At 32.9% G+C, this 19,306-nt stretch overlaps 1 protein-coding gene across 1 annotated transcript; it reads right to left on the bottom strand.

Annotated features, from left to right (window-relative positions):
* Nucleotides 1-2,438: 2,438 nt before the first annotated feature.
* Nucleotides 2,439-17,452, bottom strand: LOC148615295 (uncharacterized). The gene is made up of 7 exons (XM_088590124.1): nt 17,323-17,452; nt 14,883-15,028; nt 11,552-12,477; nt 10,345-11,154; nt 8,864-9,066; nt 7,528-7,596; nt 2,439-2,578 (listed from the first exon to the last, which is right to left on the bottom strand). The coding sequence occupies exons 1-7, from the start codon at nt 17,413-17,415 to the stop codon at nt 2,459-2,461; spliced, it is 2,367 nt and encodes a 788-aa protein (XP_088446250.1). The 5' UTR covers nt 17,416-17,452; the 3' UTR covers nt 2,439-2,458.
* Nucleotides 17,453-19,306: the final 1,854 nt, after the last annotated feature.

Here is a 19,306-nt window from a genome sequence, read left to right as displayed (position 1 = left end):
TTTCTTAAATTTTACACCCACCAAAATAACTCATGATATGGTAACCCTACTCAGTGAGTGGGTTGTATATTGAAATCACCTTGTCCTGTCCATTTGATATTGTTAATTATCTCCGCTCTATATGGATGGATTGATTGCAGATTTGGTGTGTAGTTTATATAGATGGGGCATGTGTGGTAAAATATTTTGGATGATGTTATTATCAACTTCCTGCACGAGTGGGGGTATGCCTAGTGTGATAATGCATGCAACTTCGTGTTCTGGTTATTAACAACAATACTGATAGGAATTTATGTGCTCGGTTGGAACAAAAGAACTATGATTAATTCTTGTAGTTTCCAGTGTGCCTGCTAGTATAAAACTAGAAAAATTGTGAGCAATGCTCACTAATTTAATACCTCCACTATCCCATATGATAACAAGCACCTTTTGACCTATCAATTCAGATCTAAAATAGGAGGTGCACAATTGAAACATGTAATCAAGATTCTGTAAGTTTCATTCAATTCCATTCGGTGGTATAGGAGGAGTAATGGATAAAAGATAAGCCCTCCTGTGTAATGGAAGAAAGGAAGGATGGACACCCCTATCCCTATATATCCTCCACTTTGCAAGTGGGGGTATAATAAAAAGACAGCATGAATATAAAAAATCATTTCAGTTTTAAGTAGCCTTCAGCTATAAACCTTTAATTTTTAGTTCTACATATATTAAAAGAATGCCATACTTTAACTAAAAATACATTGTGTAGTTATATATATACTAAAGCTATAGCATACATACCTTTTGACCTATCAATTCAGATCTAAAATAGGAGGTGCACAATTGAAACATGTAATCAAGATTCTGTAAGTTTCATTCAATTCCATTTGGTGGTATAGGAGGAGTAATGGATAAAAGATAAGCCCTCCTGTGTAATGGAAGAAAGGAAGGATGGACACCCCTATCCCTATATATCCTCCACTTTGCAAGTGGGGGTATAATAAAAAGACAGCACGAATATAAAAAATCATTTCAGTTTTAAGTAGCCTTCAGCTATAAACCTTTAATTTTTAGTTCTACATATATTAAAAGAATGCCATACTTCAACTAAAAATACATTGTGTAGTTATATATATACTAAAGCTATAGCATACATACTAATTTTTAACTAAAATTTATCACTTGCGCCATTTCGAGTTAATTAAACACAAAAAGGTGTCCTCTTTTTCTAGATTGTGTCCTCATAAATTTCTAGCTGGAGGACAGATTTTTTTATAATTTTTAATTCTTGCTCACAAGAACCCTTTCTGGCACTGCTAACAGTATCCACCTATGGCATTTCAGATTTTGTTGGTCTTTTAAATTCAATAATGTGAAAGACAAATATTATCAAAAAGATTATATGATTCACATCACAGTCTATGTTATATTCATTTAGAAGAAGAGAGTGTTTGGTCAAAGAAAATGTGGAGTAAAATTTTAACCATAATGTGGCTTATAACTTCTCAAGATATATAAGGAAATTCCTACATCATGGTGAAGGTTTTTCCATCGTACATTTACAGTGACAAGGCATTTCCTAATCAGTATCTCTACAACAACTAAATCAATGTTTCATGTGCAAATAACTTCACAAATATATTGCCATTTACACATTTACATGAGAGACCTTGCTATCAAATTATGGTCTCAATCAAATATAAGATGAATATTTCTGGCAAGATCACATCAATAAATTGATACACCTGTTCCCCTCCCTAGAAACCAATAGAAAACCCCCTATTTATTAAGTCATTCAGATACACAAACAGGAAACAAAATAGGAGGTGCATAATGTCATCACAGGATAAAGTATTAGTGAAAATTTCATCAAAATCCATTATGTATTAAGAGTTGTGGATTAGACCTCAGAACAGACAGCATTATCACTATATACCTCCTGCTTTTCTACAACCAGAGGGCTTAAAGAAGCAGATCCAATCTGTGTCCAGAATATGGAAAATGAGATTAAGGATTAATATGAAGGACTATTGAAAAGAAAAAAATACTTCAGCAGCTAGATAATAGGTAAATGGATTAAACAAGAATCTAACACCGCTGAAAGTGCAAGACAGAGAAATCTTGGATACCCTCGGATAAGATTTCAATGTTCTCTTACTTTTCAAAGCCTCCTTAGAGAACTTGAAATCTTACCTTGGATGTCTGAGATTTTTCTGTCTTCCATTTTTAGATGGTGTTTGATTCTTTTTCTCACTTTAAAAATTACTTTTGTTATTAGTACACGTACGCCAATTCAGAACTTCCTGCTTGACGAAATTTCTATGAATTAACAAGACATAAAATGCTTTAATGTGACCTCACAAACGTGGCATGTTTTATCTCACCCATGGGTGAGATAAAGAATTTCACATGGCTAAAAATAAGGATTAACTTGCCTCTTTAGTGAGAAAAAATAATGATAGCAATAAAACTTTATTTAAGTAAGAACATTTGTGTGTCTCAGTTTTTTATATGTCTGTTTAATTCTTTTTCTATTCTCAGTAGAAGAGTTGCTGTATATTACTTCTTCAAGGTTACTGATATCTCTATAAATGTCCTGAAAATGAAGAAAGTTTATTACAATCATGTTACAAATTTACAGAAAAAAAAAAGACATTTTAATGATTGAGTCGTGTGAAACATATTGTGACTAAAACTTGATGGCAAATAAATAGAAATCCTGTCTAAACCAACACCATACTGTAAATAAATAGAAATCCTGTCTAAACCAAAACCATACTCTAAATAAATAGAAATCCTGTCTAAACCAACACCATACTGTAAATAAACAAAAATCCTGTCTAAACTAAAACCATATTGTAAATAAATAGAAATACTGTCTAAACCAAAACCAGACCCTAAATAAATAGAAATCCTGTCTAAACCAAAACCATACTCTAAATAGAAATCCTGTCTAAACCAACACTGTACTGTAAATAAATAGAAATCCTGTCTAAACCAACACTATACTGTAAATAAATAGAAATCCCGTCTAAACCAAAACCATACTCTAAATAAATAGAAATCCTGTCTAAACCAACACCATACTGTAAATAAATACAAATACTGTCTAAACCAAAACCAGACTCTAAATAAATAGAAATCCTGTCTAAACCAAATAACTTTTTATGTCAGTATTACTGTAAACAGAACACACATCTCATACTAGAAAAACTGTGAGCAAAGCTCAGTTGGTGATAGCCCCTGCTACCCTCCCTAGAAACCATAAAGGCATCCCATAAGTGATTTAAGGCATTCAGGTATAAATAAGTGCGCAATGGCATCATGTGATAAAGTTTCATCAAAATGCCATTCAGTATCAGGAGATGCAGATTAGAAGATGGTCCATTCTTCGAATGGTCGACCAATGAAAAGTCCATAGTTTGCATCAGGAAACCCAAAAGTCATTCAGATGGAAAAACAAAACAGAAGATACACAATGGCATCATATAATAAAGAATTTGTGAAAGTTTCATCAAATTCTATTCAGAGGTTTCAGAGGCCTTGTAATTAAGCAGATGCCTGGTTGACCAATGACAAAGTCCATGTTTAGCATCAGGAAACTCCAAAAGTTATTCATGTGGATTAACAATATAGGAGGTTCACAATGTAATAAAGAAATGTGAAAATTTCATTTAATTTCATTCAGTGGTTTCTGAGGAGTTGCTGATTAGAACTGAGGACTGATAATGACAGACACCATGATCACTATATACTGGTACCTTCCACTTTTTAAGCAAGGGGGCTAATAAAACAAACAAATTCTACATTACGACAGGAGTGTGATTTGTCAGGTTTCAATCTACTACAAAATTGTGGTGTTGAAGTAATTTTGAAAAATTTACATAACTACCATCTTTGAAAACAAACAGAGGCTTTGTTTTTAATAAAAATACCACATTCTTGAAAGTGCAATATTCCATATCTCAACCCAACAATTCATCCAGGCAGCCATGTGATACACAATCCCTGAATAAATAATAATTTTCAAGAAAGCATTTAAAATTATGTTAAATTAATTGACAAAGAAGGATGTACAAAACATATTCTCACTAACACCATATTGAGATGATATTTAAATCTGTTCTGTAATATAAAGAAATAATATGTGACAGACTACACACAAACAGAATAGGCACGGAGCACACATGCTATTTAAGTCATACATGCACACTAAAGGCATGATACATAAAACGTCTAAAGAGTAATCAAGGGAATCAAGATTCTAGCGGAAATCAAAAGAATGTAATTCAGGGAAAAAGACATTATACATTGTTGTTTCTCCAAGAAAGATGGCACACCTAGGTACAAATATATAGTTCTTGGTAGAGATTCCTCATACTTTGTAAAAAATAATTCTAAATCATCTTCCAAATATACAGAAGATGATTTCAAAATACTGGAATTTTTTTATCGACAACATATTTGTCCAGTGTGGTGGACACATTTCTCAACAAACAGTCAGCATTCAAATTAGAGATCGATGGTAAAGGAAAACTATTGACCAAACTTTACAACAAATGTGATGACTTTTCATTCAGAATTGTCAATTTTCCTTTCATCTGTGGCAACATCCCTTCAGCACCTGCGTATGGCGTGATCATATCACAACTCATGCGTTATGCCAGAGCTTGCTGTAACTATGCAGACTTTTGTATCACACTAGTCTTCTTACAATTAGTCTTCTGGAGTCATCCTTACAGAAGCTTTATGGTTGTCATCATGATCTAGTGGAATGTTCCATCTGCACCATGAAAATTGATTTGCTCATGTGTCATAGTTTTCCTTTCCTCTATTGTCTACTCCAGACTTGACTATTATGAGTAACTTCAACGCGTGTTTCTAGAAGATGCTTACCCTACCAGTGCACCTGGTCCATTCTTCCAGTTTTTAGTGTGCTCATTTATTTTTGTTACTTTGTTTGTATTATTTTAGTTACTTTATGTTTTTTGTTGCATTTGTCTGTTTTCCATGTCTGGTCTTCGTCCTTAGATTACATTCTTTTTATTTCTGCTGGAATTTTTTTTCCCTTGTTTACTCTTTAAAAAGCCGAACAAAACCTAAATATTGTCAAACACCTTTGACCAAATTTGCACAGATGATATATGTCATAATACTGAACATTTAATCATCATTTCCACTTATGTTAACTGAATAACATGCTAAAAGTACAAAAACTCATTAAAAAATGCAATCAACAATTTTTCCCAAATTTGCACCCATCAAAGATCTTTACATATTTTACATAAATAACAACAAAAAGGATCAACAGATTTTTCTGAAATTTGTACCAAAAACAGATCTTTACATACAAAACATTTAATCAATTTACATTAGTCATCAATCTGCTTTTGTTCTCTATTTAATAGGCAAACACTGACAAAACCGTCAAAAATGGCATTTTCAAGGGCCATAACTCAAAGAAGGTGAACAGATTTTTCTGAAATTCACACCAAAAATAGATCTTTACATACTGAACATTTTATCAATTACATTAATCATTAATCTGCTTTCGTTTTCTGAAAAAAGGGCAATAACTCCAAAATTGGTAAGGTCTCACTAACCACTTCCGGGTCAAATGGCCACCCCCCTATGTAGTACCAAAAACACACTGAACCTAGACATATGCATTGTAAGTGCATTATTTGTGTGTATTATGATTAAAAGTAGTCAAAATAAAGCTGAGAATGTGTACTTTAAAATCATATATGTAATTAACTACAAAAGTGTATGAATATTGTTTACATGTGTGAGTAATTTGCCTCCATGCTGTCAGTTAGCAGAACAGGTAAAAATGTGGATTTTCAGTATTATTTATTCAAGTAAATTTTGTGAAGAATTTCTACTATGATCGTACCATTAGCATAATGATTTTGGAAGCCTTATTTTCCAAGCTTCGCAACGGTATGCAGCTTTAAGATGTCATTTGTCCTGGGAATTCACAGTGAGACTTTGAAAATTACTTTTTTAACATGTAAAGTAATGGAAACGTTAGAAGTGGTTAGTGAGACCATAAATTAAATTATGGCATATTTCAGAGAAATGCATAATTTGAGGAAAATTGCCTTTCCTGGTCATTATTTCCATTTTCCCATAAAATCAGTATAGTGATATTGGTAATCTGGCTATATTTTAAGAGGTGCATTGTGCAAGGTATTTTAAAAAACAACATAGCAACAAGATTTTTATCAGTAACAGTGACTCATAACTTGACGTCATCCATGAAATACACAACGTCACTGCTTGGGATATTCAAAGTACTCAAATAGTCACACAGCACAGACTAAGAATCACACAGTAATGAAATAGGTATGATATAAATTGTTGAAATCTGTTCTTTTTTCATAATGATAAATGATGTTTACTATTACAACTTCTTGAATTATCATAGGTATCAATTTGGTGTGACAAGTTAGTTAAAATTGTAATTTTTTAGTAATTTAGGGAAAATATCACTGAGGGGCATGATATAAAAATGACCATTTCTTTGTAGTCCTATGTCTGATTTTGATAGTTTTGGTCTTATTAGACTCACAATACCACAAGCTTTCATAAAATGTAAAAAAAGAAAAACATAAAAACTCATAAAATGTTTTTAAGGTCTCACTAACCACTTCCGGGTCAAATGGCCACCCCCCTATGTAGTACCAAAAACACACTGAACCTAGACATATGCATTGTAAGTGCATTATTTGTGTGTATTATGATTAAAAGTAGTCAAAATAAAGCTGAGAATGTGTACTTTAAAATCATATATGTAATTAACTACAAAAGTGTATGAATATTGTTTACATGTGTGAGTAATTTGCCTCCATGCTGTCAGTTAGCAGAACAGGTAAAAATGTGGATTTTCAGTATTATTTATTCAAGTAAATTTTGTGAAGAATTTCTACTATGATCGTACCATTAGCATAATGATTTTGGAAGCCTTATTTTCCAAGCTTTGCAACGGTATGCAGCTTTAAGATGTCATTTGTCCTGGGAATTCACAGTGAGACTTTGAAAATTACTTTTTTAACATGTAAAGTAATGGAAACGTTAGAAGTGGTTAGTGAGACCTAAATTTATTATCTTGAAATTTTAAGGGAAGATAGATCTCTTTGAGACAAAGAACCCATGATAAGAGATAATTTCTTTCATCTGTTATGTTTTTTGAGATATAAACAAAAATATATGGTGATACCCCTAAGTTTTATTTTTAGTAACAGCAACTATTTTTTTTTTTTGGAAGGGACCAAAACTGATACAATTTTGGTAGTAGACATGCCAAGGATGGTTGACACAAGTTTTATTAAACCCTGTTCAGTGGTTTCAGAAGAGAAGATTTTTGAAGAAAAGTTAACAAAGGATGTCAAGTGACGAGAAAATCTCACTTGGATTTTTAGGCCTGGTGAGCCAAAAATCTGTCAATATTTGACAGATGGACATCTGAATACTACTGGAATATGATACACTGACCTGATAAATCTAGCAGACACTAATACTTAATGTACATGATATACTGACCTGGTATGTCTTTATTTTACTCTGAATGACCTGACAGTCCATTGTCTGTTTTGGTTTCCTTTCAAGATTCTGCAATCATGAATGTACCAATCATACAGTTCATATTCAACAATATGGAAGTAGAATTAAGGCTTGCATGTTATAACAACAACAAGCATTCTGAGAGTATAGCATGGCAATACAAAGTCCCCTAACAGAAAAATATTTTGTTGAAGAGATCAGAATAAAACTTCATGCAAAACTTGATAACAAAAAGCATAAATTTTCTAAGTCCGAAGGCCTTAACTCAGCAAAAAAAAAATCAACAGACTGGAACAATGTTTTAACTTGATCTGTGACTTGCCATTGTAAAGCAAAGTATCAAATATCTGCAAGCCTGACAAAAAAAGTGTGGAAAGCTTCAAGTCTGCATTAATTTTCTAATTTTCAAAGTCCAAGAGCCATAACTAAGCAAAACAGATATCAGACTGAAAATGAAAGAAGAAAACTGAGTTGTTGCATGAATTTTCTAAGTCAAGGGCCATAGTACAGCAAAAAATCAACAGATCAGAGCAATATTCACTTGCCATGGTAATTCAATGTACCAAATATCAAACATGAAGAAAAAAGGTGTGGAAAACTGATTTGCCATACTATTAGACTGACGGATGGATGGACCAAAAGCAGGCCTTAACCTAAAGTCCCCAAATGTTGCTGATAAGGGAATAATTATCAGCAAGTTTTCATCTATGCCAAAAAATCCTGCTTTAGTTACCCATGTCTCTTCTGAACACACGTAAAAGTACATTCATTGTATATAATTGTTGTGCTACTAACGTTTTTTTTCATTTGTCACCAGAAGGTCACTACTGGTATATGTAAATTTCCCATTGTCAAAACAAAACAAAACCAACAATAATTTTGCCTGACATCAAATTAAATACAAGCAATTAAAAAGTACACTATATACAAATTTCAAAGTAAACAAAAGCAGTGCTCCAGGTCCCTTGCCTCACTGCAAAAATTTTATTTCAACAAGAGAAAAAGAAGAAATTCAAATCAGTAGTATATCAGAAATTCTGAACCTGTATAAAGTTCACAAAAATATACAAAAATCATGCCTCATGAACCTTATTATGATAATAGAAAATTGTACTCTTAAAGTGTGTGTGACCTTGCAGGGTATGATGTAAAATGTTGTCCTATTACGAGGGACAAGTGAAACTACCATCTAGACAAGTAAAAGTTCAATTATACTTGCCTAGAAGACAACCGAATTTTATTTATTTTTCAATGTCCATTTACTAAAATAGAAGAAGGAAAAAGCATTGTTGAAAAAAATACTGGGTAATCCTACCTGAAACCTCCTTAAAACACCTAGTCGAAGGGCTGTGCAAAGAGCCAAGTTAGTAGACTGTACAGAAACAGAGATCTTGTCTTCTATGTCAACACTGATGACAGCCTTAGGACCACTACATACAGACAGCTGGACAGAACTGGTATTTATGTCACATATTTGGCTACAGTCTTCAAGTAAGTACTTTAATAGTCCTGTCTCATCTAAGGAACAAAAACGAATTATCTGTACAAAATTATTCTAAAAAAAGATATTTAACTATTTCAGTCATTTGATTTTCATCAATTATTGTTAGTGGTGTTATTGTAGATTTCATCTTTTTATGATAAAAAAATATACAATTACTTGGTACTAGATGAAGCTTGCTTTTTCAAATGAAGTCACTGGCCCCTACCGTTCTGCAAAATTGGGGCCTAAAGGGAAAAAATAGGCATTTATTTAAAATTGATGTAGAAGATTAATTTCTCATTCAATTTTGACAATATTTGTTTGAATTTTTTACTCAGAAAATTCCATGTTATGAATATTTAAAAGATTTTAAATAACAAAAAATAGCATTTTTATCATTTTTAGTCTATTGAGAACCAAAGGGAGCCACACCCTAAAAGAATCAACTGTTTTATTTTTGGTCCATTTTTGAACTTTTTAAGAATTGATTTCTTATGAAAACCACTGCCTGTGTATATGTATTTCAATCAGATTTCAGATATCTTATGGTTTTCAAGTGATAAGTGGTCAAAGGGACCTTACCCCAAAATGTTTTTAATCTATAATTTATTTAATTGAATTCTTTCTGGAAGACTGTACATGTGTTTTTTATCAGTTTTGAAATATTTCTCATCATTTGTGAGTAACAAGGGGTCAAAAGGACAGAAAACATCAATTTTTGGAAGACTGTATTTTTTCAATTTTTAATCTGATTTTTAAAACTTTTTGTGTAAAGTGTTCCTCTTAACAAGGAGTTTAAGAACTACATGTATGCTAGCAAATTTACTCTATCATTAACTGTTTCTGAGAAAATGGGTTACTAAGTGATCCATAAAACAATCTGAAGGAGAACTATTTACTAAAAATTGAATTTCAAACTATTGTACTATAATGCATCCAAACCAGTCATTGTGTCCATAATTAACTGTAAGTCAAAATCTTATATTGTCCACACTTGCCCAAGTGAACAAAGTTCAACTGGCTGCAGTTGTATCATGCTTCACTCAGTAAAGCCTTTTGTTTTATTTGATTGACATTTTAAAGAAATTTCTCTTAAAGATTTACGATTGAATTTTCTGGATACAAATTGTCTACAATATATCTTTTATGTACAATGTACTTCAAGTACAATCAGAAATAGCACTAATTCATTAATCCCCATTACCTACATTCCCCTATGCTGATATTCATGATGTTTTTCAAGGCTTTACTTGTCCATCAGTAGTTGAATATACAACCCTTCCATATCCAAGAGAACAAATCATAATTCTTACCTTTTCCTTCTCTTCTGATTTCTTTATATTGCATCACTTCAAGAGGCTTACAAATAAGTAAAGTGACTGGTTCCTCTATAATATCAGATCTTTCTTCAGGTTTCAGTAGACAGTGTGATATTGGTCTACTGAATGCCAAGTCAGAAACAACAGTTCTGATGTCCCTTTGAGGAACATTAACATATTTTCTATGGTGCTTTTCATCGCCAACAAAATAAATGATATCTAAAATTCTGCTAATTAAAAACACTGGTAAAATATTAGATGAATTTGAAGCAATATCTTTACCATCTACCATTTGTAACTGTAAATAAACTTTTACCTCAAAAGGGAGATAAATATTCTTTTCTGGAATATCCAGAGCCACAGAAACACATTCATTTTGCCTTAGTCCATCACTGAGATTAAAGATTATAGACTTTGTAAGGCTTGATCCTGTATCTTGAACTATTAAAATCAGCCTCCAATCACACGACAAACTTACTTTACTCTGATTAGTTAATTCATAATTTAGTGTAAATTCTAATGAATGGGGTGAGTAAGTAATCCAAAACTTATGACTAAAAACTTGACTCCTGTCTTTAGAACAAATCAGGAAGTTGGCAATACTAAGTTGAGATATAAATGAATTTTGTTGCGTTTGTGTTGTAATTAATTGCTCTCTTTGTAGTTGACATTTTTCTAAGCTGACTAATACATCTTTGATTTGTTGTCCTGATTTGTCTTTCTTTTCCTCCTTGACTTTTAAGTCAGCTGTGTTCAGTTCGAATACATTGTTCCTACTCTGACACAGAAGTTTGCATGGTGCACCTGGAATGAGAATGCAAATCTTGTACATGTAAATGCGTAGTTATCTCCCTTTAACAATCACACACACACACACACACACACACACACACAGTGTCAGCTCCAATGTGTGTAGAATTAAAGAACATACCAGGCATGAAAAAAGGAATAAGTCTTTGTAGCTTGATTTCTTATTGAAACATAAACGAAATGTTAGAAGACTTTTGTCCTTCAACAAAATATATATATGTGGTTTAATTCCATATCAAACTGTTGCATGGACATATTTTTCCTTTTTTTGTGTCATACAAAATTATGTACATTGTAAATCGATTTTTTTTTTTTATCTTACATTTTAAATTACAGTGAAACCTCTTTTGGTATGAAGACATATGTTTTGTTAACTCAAGATTAAATTTACCTTCTACCAATGAAGAATTTCTTACTGCAACCAGATTACAGACAGAACTAGTGCCTAGATAGTTCTGTTTCATCATAGATACTTCAATGTCATTGTTACAAACTGCTGCAGTGAGCTGACTCTCAAATACATCTCTGTCATTTGAATGATATAGAGTACTTCTATACACATCACAACATTCCACAGGCCCAGGGACTGTCATGGGAACAAACTGCACACCACCTTTCCTCCATGATGATATAACATAACATTTACCATCAGCTGTGACTACAATAAGACCATTTTTATTTCCAGCCTCAGTTTGATTTTCAGACTCACCATCAATGTCGTCTGCCTCCCATTCAGACAGGAACTCTATATATTGTAAACCTATCACATGTTGACTTGTCTGACAAAACAACTTCAATGATTCATTCTTGTCATCTGAAAATGGTGTCTGTCCTTCCAAATATTTCATTGGTGTATAAAAAACTGAACCAAATGAAGGACAGACAAAAATGATGAGTGTTTTTAACAAGGATAACTCAGTTCCAAAAAAGGATGTAAAAAGTTTATCTGAGATGATAATAATATCACTTGACAAAAAACTTTTGAAGTAGGAATTTTCTGAGATTATGTAAAATGTCTTAAAATTATTATTAATTTCATTATGATGATTTCTTGTAAAAGTCCTCTTCAATGTCAAAGGTGAAACTTGTCCTGATACAAAATCCCCACCATAAATTTTAAATTCATAATACGTAGTAAACTGACTGACAGCCAGTACGATATTATTGTAGACACACAAAGAAGTCAATTTTTCTGTCTTAAAGTCATGAAACACATGTGAAGAATTGAGCTGATACAGTGGTTCAGTTGCTGTTTTCAGTTGGAGGTCAGTAGAGGTCAAAAGATCCTGGAAGATGTCGTCCTCTTCGGAAAAAGTTCTGCAAAAATAAGAAATTTTTTTTTTTTATTAAAATAAATTACCAAACTGGAGGCCCTAGAGGATCAGAAGCACTCACCTCAAACTATTTTTTTGCCTCATGAACATTTGATGTCAGAAGCAAATAAAAAATATTTCAGCAATTGAAACTTTTTCCCTATCTGCTGCAAACAAGGTATTAACTGAATTGGAATTTAGAAAATAAACAAAACAGTAATTAGTAAAACTAACCCTTACTAAGGGGACTAGTCATGCCAGCATGATAAAAAGGTAAGGTTAGTTGGTTAAAAAAAAAAACAAGGAAAAGTTACTAACCCCTCTTAGTAGGGAGAAGTTTTATAAATATTTTAATTACTTATTTTCTTAAATTCATAAAAATTCCTAATTCAAACAATACCTTGTTTACAGCTCTAAAATAAATGCCAACACTGTAAAATGTATGTCAACACTGTAAACATTGCTTTATTCTACTTTTTAAAGGGGCAACAAGTCCTTAAAGTGTAGTTTTTTTTTATATTGACTCACTTGAAGCTTTTGTTGCCCTGTCAATAAGAAATAATTCAAAGATTCAAAGTTTCTATCTATCTTCAAGGGTATCTTTAGTCTATAGAAGCCAAATGCAACAAAAATGTCCTTTAAAGGGCAATAACTCAAGGAAGTTGTCATCCTACAATTCAGTCCTAATGACAACTGTAGTGATCTTCAACCCAAAAAAGGCTATTTATCTCTATCTCTGATACTTTTTTTTTTAAATATAACATGAAATAAGTGGTGTTAACCCTGTAATAGCACAGATGGGGACAATGTTTGTTGCCACAGCGTAATTGACAATCTTTTTTTAAAAGTAAATACTGTGCAAGCACTATTGTTCATGGGATACCAATTTTCAAAGTTTTCGTGGGTAAGCAAAACCATGAAATTAGGTTCCCAACGAAAAGGAGATTTCCATTTATGGGTGAACTTAGAACCTCAAAACCACAATTTTAAGAATCTATGAACTTGTGTTTCTTCCCTAATCCACGAAAATTGGTGTCCACGAATTAAAATACTTTCACAGTACCCTTAAAATACTGGTGACCATTATATCAAATTCCCAACTAAAAATAAACTTAAGACAAATCAGTATGGATATCGCATAGTATTTAGCAAAATGTGTGTTTATATGTACTTTGCCAATAAAACTTTTACGCTGTTTATCTGACATGGACACCTTAGTGCAAAATAGAGTAAAAATGTGTACATGTAACCTCTACTAAGATTACCAAAAAAAAAGTATAAAGAGCATTATTGATTCTACAATTATAATGAGGAATTTCTGTGGCTTAGAAAATGACTATCTATATGTACACTACAATCAGTGGTGGATCCAGAAATTAGGAAAGGAAAAGGGCTCCAGTGGTTTCCAGTTTCCTATATAATTTAATAACTAAACTTTTCAAGCATAAGAGGGGGGATGTGCGCGTGTGCATATCTCACGGATCAATGCATATTGAAACTGAAATTTCACATAAACGAATCATTTTATTTTGCAGTAAATAACATTGCATCCCTTGCTAAAAGATGAATTGCACTGGTTTATGATATATAAATATTTTCATTGACTGATTATGGTTTACAGTCCTACGGCAGATATTTTATGCATTTCTAGACAAGAATGAATAATCAATCAAGCATACTCTGCTTTGTGCTAGTCCGAAACTCTGATTTTTTATTGTGCTAGCTCACAGAAGCATCAGCCTGCAGGTAGGCATGCCATTCCACTGGAACATATTATTCTGAGCCAACCACTCTTCACTCTAAGCCGTTAACCACATGCTTGGTGGAAGAGCAGTGACTACCAATTTTTAAGTCTTTGGGCTGTCTCAGCCACTACCTTCTGCATTCAAGACAAGCAATGCAATGTATATAGGCTGTATTGTTATTCAAATATGGGCTTATGGCGTTGAGTATTTTTTTGCTACATTTTTATTGGTGAAATTAGCATCTTTCCAATTCATTACTGCAGAACATTTAACTGGAAAAAAAAAAACTATTTTGTCATGTTATAAACCTTGACCTACATGTATTCAGTGTTGCTTATGTGGCAGGATGGCCTACATGCATTGTATTAGGTAATGGGGTATAAATAGCCAGTTAATTGACTTGTCTGAAGGAATCAGTTTGTTGCTGTCACCGAGCCGTCTAGGGTTTGATCCTCTATGGGAGAGGTATATTGATCCTCTATGGGAGAGGTATATTGATCCTCTATGGGAGAGGTATATAACTTTGCGAGGCAAATCATGCTCTCCTGGTTACATTTCCAATTGCAAAAGTTTCAATAAAACCCATAAAAGCAAACTTAAATCTTTTCAAGGAAACATACTGTATTAGATATTGAGACAGAAGGCTAAATAATTTTATATATACTCATGTTTCTGATTTGAATTGAAGATTGATTCCTTATGTACACCATATAGCTTTCCATCTACAGTGAGACAAAATAATGTCCATTCATTTCCTGTGGGGCTAACAATGCTGTAATCTTGAATAGGACAGTTTGACTTCACCACACCCTAAAATAATAGGAAAAATATCAATCATGAAATTGAAGTGAGAAAAAAACATTCATTATTAAAACATACAGATATATAAGACACATACATGTATGCAGGGTTCTCTTAAAAACACATGGAAATACCACAATGCTAATTTAGCACTGCGCTTATGCATTTAAACCATTTAAATTTAATTTAAGATAGCAATCCACAGCACAGTGCTAAAAAATTATTAGAGCATTACTATGAATTGAGCTGTATTAGCACTTTTATACATACATGTATTTATTAGCTGTAATGAGGCTGTACTGACCTGGATACAGTACACAGTATTAAAGCATGTTATCTACTACTGCAGTGTAATTTACTAATGATGGAGTGCTATTAATTTTCTATTAATTTGAAGATTTAAGTGTCGAATATGACAACTATATTAAGTGCTCTAAAATTTTCTGCTTTCAGTTTCCACAGTTAAACATTATAAACAATATAAACTTTCCTAAAACAGAAACTGACATACATGTAAGAAGCAAAACTTGCAAATTATATATAACTTTCTAAAATGGGTTAATTGCACTTGCCATTGGTAATGAGAAAATGGAATAGAACAACTAAAAAAACATGCATGTAAAGTTTTGGTGAATTACTTATGCTTATTTGTGAATGTTTGAAAACACTGAAATGCTTCAGAGTTCTTTAATGTCCATATATAGCAGAGAAAAATTTAGAATTAAACAGGTAAAACACTAGTTCTCCATGAGTGTTTTTACCTCAAATTACTTATCTCCTTTCTATTTGTAAATTTGTGATCCTTAAAGTCAAATCTTAATGCTATGAACTTTCCCCCTCTGTCTGCAAACTTACTTACATATGTCAAAATCATGTGACCATTCTGACCAGTAAACTTCTCTTTTTTCAACAAAAATCTAAGTAGAATTTAGATGAATCTTGAATTTGCCATATGCATTAATATTCATCTACCCATGCAGAAAAACTATACAAGACTGTAAGCAACCGGCCTCAAGCAGAAAGCAAAAATAAGTGATATTCAAAATTGTGAAAAGAATAATCAAGGGAACCAAGATTCTAGTGGAAATCAAAAGAATGAAGTCCAGGGACAAAGAGCAGACATGGAAAACAGACACACACAACTAAAATAACACATACAAAGTAAATGAGCAACTCTGACTCTACTACAAACTGGGAGCATTGACCAGGTGTGCTGGTAGGATAAGTGACCTCTGCTTTTCTAGAAACAACCGCTGAGTTGCTAATAAAAAGTCAAGTCCAGGGTAGACAAATGAGGAAAGGAAACCTATAATACGTTGAACAAATCACTTTTCATGAATTCATGATGTCGACCATAATATTTATGTAGTGATGACTTCAATATTGTTGCAACACAACCCTGTTCCAGAAGCCTAACTATAAGAAGTCTAGCGCGATACACAAAGTTTACGTATTTATGGCAAGCTCTGGCATAACGTATGAGTCGTTATATAAAAAACCATTACGCAGGGATATTGACACAGATGAAAGGTAAGTTGACAATATGGAATGAAAAGTCTTCACGTTTGTTGTATAGTTTGGTAAATGGAAGAGAAGCACAATTCTTTTCCATTGGAATGCCAACTGTTTGTTGAAAAAACGCATCCACCAACCACATTGAATAAATATGTTGCCGATAAAAAATTCCGGCATTTTGAAAATATCTTCCGTCATTTGGAAGATGATTTGGAATTGTTTTTAACAAAGTATGTGAAATCTCAACCAAGAACTACTTGTTTGTATCTAGGTATACCGTCTTTTTTAAAGTCACAACAATATCTATGTATAATGTTTTTTGAGTCTTGATTTATCTTCTGATAAAATCTTGGATTGAGTTTCCAAAAGATCATTAACTTTTTTTCAAGATTCACATTGAATTAATACCACTATGGGAGTAACAAGCGTCATGGTAGGACTGGAGACCCTCTTTAAAAGCTGTGAGTATAGAAGGAAAAAGGTTTGAAAGAGGTTTGGTGGTACGTTTTGCAGATCCAGCTATGTAGCGTTGTTTATGGATTCATGTGAAGTTTAGGAATCCAGTACATTGGCGGTAGATCACAATCATCGTATTTGGCAGAGAGACCAAAACAGGATAGCACAGGTTTATGGCTTTCCACTATCTCTTCTTTGGAGAGTGTGGTAACACTAACAGTATAGGTCATCAAAATTGACAAAAACACCAAAATGACCACAAAGGATTTTAATTTTAACTACATGTAGTCTTGTAGAGTATGGTTTATATCATTAAATGAGTCATTATATACCTCTAAATTCCCATCTCTATATATTTGAATTCCTAGGCCATTAAAACTTCTACAAAATACGTAATCTTTGTCATCAAATGACAGCTTTTTCATTTCCAGATCGAATTTCCCGGGGATTACGTCCCCTTTTTTGACGGTCCTACGAAAAAGCCCCAGGGAGCGCCCGGGGAATGTAAAATGCGCCCGTGGATTCTTTTTGGTAAAAAAACCCCTTAGAATCGCAACATTTTCAACAATGATTGCAAAACTGTACGATGCGATATGACAAAAGAAAGATTTATACAGAGACTATATTATGTTGCTTGGTCTGATTTCATATTTTCTTCATGGTCTATAATTTAAAAACAAGATCCACATTAGGCAAAATAGAATTATGCAGTTGATTTCCCGACAACATATATTTTTCCAGTGTGGTGAACGTGTTTTTCAACAGACTGCCGGCATTTCAATAAGAACAAATTTTACTCTCCTACTCGCTGACCTATTCCTTCCCTCGTATGAGGCTGACTTAATTTAAGCTGATCTGCCTTTTCCAAAATAGGGAGCATCGTTTAGCCTGATCATTTGATCTCAGTCTTCGCTATATACATGTAGTTGGCGTATTGTCATTGAACAATCTTAGTTTTGGGGATTTTATACATCGCATTTATCAAACAAAAGAACTTATAATTAAGATAAAGGACACTACAGTTACTTTGAAGTCAGTCTCGTATTTTGATATTCACTCAGAGATCGATGGAAAACGAAAACTTAGACCAGATTATACGACAAACGCGGTGACAATTCATTTCGTATTGTCCACTTTCCTTTCAACTGTGGCAATATCCCTTCAGCACCTTCGGAATGAGTTTTCATATTACAACTCATCCGTTACGCCAGAGCTTGCCGTAATACATTCTCGTATGAATACAAAATTAAGTTGGCTAGGAGAGAAGCACAATTAGTGTCCATTGGAATGTCAAGTTGTTGTTCCTCCAAATGTGACAAATATGTTATCAATGAGGAAATTGAGCATGCCGCAAATCTGCTTTTCTGTGTAGCGCACTTTACCTTTCTGAGATGTGTTAGAAAAATATGGGGATTTTTAACCTATAGAACAACACAATTTCTAGAACCAACAAAAGGTTTACGAATACGTCCATATGGCAACATAGTATAAAGAGTTGAGAAGTCAAAAGTTTGAAGAGATCTAATTTCCAGGAAAAATATAGGGGACAGGTCCTGCCTTTCTTTTTTAATTTTTTTCTTATGGCCTGACCTGCTTTTTATTGCTTGAAAATTTCAATCCTTCCTTAATACTGTTTAAGACACTTAAGTTGACGATTAATATAGTAATATTAATACCCGTACGCCATTTTAGATCGAAATGGCAGCCTACTTGAAAAAAATGGCACAAAAAAATAAATTTGGTTTATTTCCCACTCCTAGGAGGTGATATTCCTGAAGTTAAACATATCAATTGCCACAAATAAAGATGAGTGTAAATGAGTCTGTTACATGTAATTCTGATATTAAATTACTTCACAAACTTTAAAAGTGCATTCAATTCATTGTCATCGCATTATTCATGAATCCATTATTTGTCCTCTTTAGGTGGACATTTCGCGTAGTAGGATTTAATAGTTGATGTTATTGAGCTCAAGACATTTGCACCTCGTTCAGGATGCATGTGTAGTTCGTGAAATATTTTTATCATTATGTCAGTATTGTACTTGTAGTAGTTCTAGTTGTGTAGTCGCTAAAATATCGTTAAGTTATAATTTGTTTACATTATGTATTATTTCTTTTTTTTCACCTATTCAACAGTATATCCGCAATTTTGTATATTTGATGAGGAGATGCATTAACGAAAGATGTACATTTTATTTTTGGCATGTTTCATGCTTCGCTCATGCAAGATACTATTTTGAACCTTATGTAAAAGTCACTGAAATAGCGTATTATTCATGTATGCATGTCATAAACTGTTATCGTATACTTAGAG

Source organism: Perna viridis, chromosome 6, assembly GCF_037379345.1.
Source record: "Perna viridis isolate PV_CMFRI_1.1 ecotype Kerala chromosome 6, ASM3737934v1, whole genome shotgun sequence".
NCBI lineage: Eukaryota > Metazoa > Mollusca > Bivalvia > Mytilida > Mytilidae > Perna > Perna viridis.
This window is presented reverse-complemented; position numbering and strand designations above follow the sequence as displayed.

Excerpts from the sequence above, each read along its gene's own strand:
- LOC148615295 (XM_088590124.1), bottom strand. The coding sequence starts at position 17,415 with ATGAAAAAGCTGTCATTTGATGACAAAGATTACGTATTTTGTAGAAGT. Across the intron at positions 11,155-11,551 it reads AAATTCTTCATTGGTAGAAG|GTGCACCATGCAAACTTCTG; the intron begins GTAAATTTAATC and ends TTCTCATTCCAG. Across the intron at positions 7,597-8,863 it reads GTGTTTTAAGGAGGTTTCAG|AATCTTGAAAGGAAACCAAA; the intron begins GTAGGATTACCC and ends TCATGATTGCAG.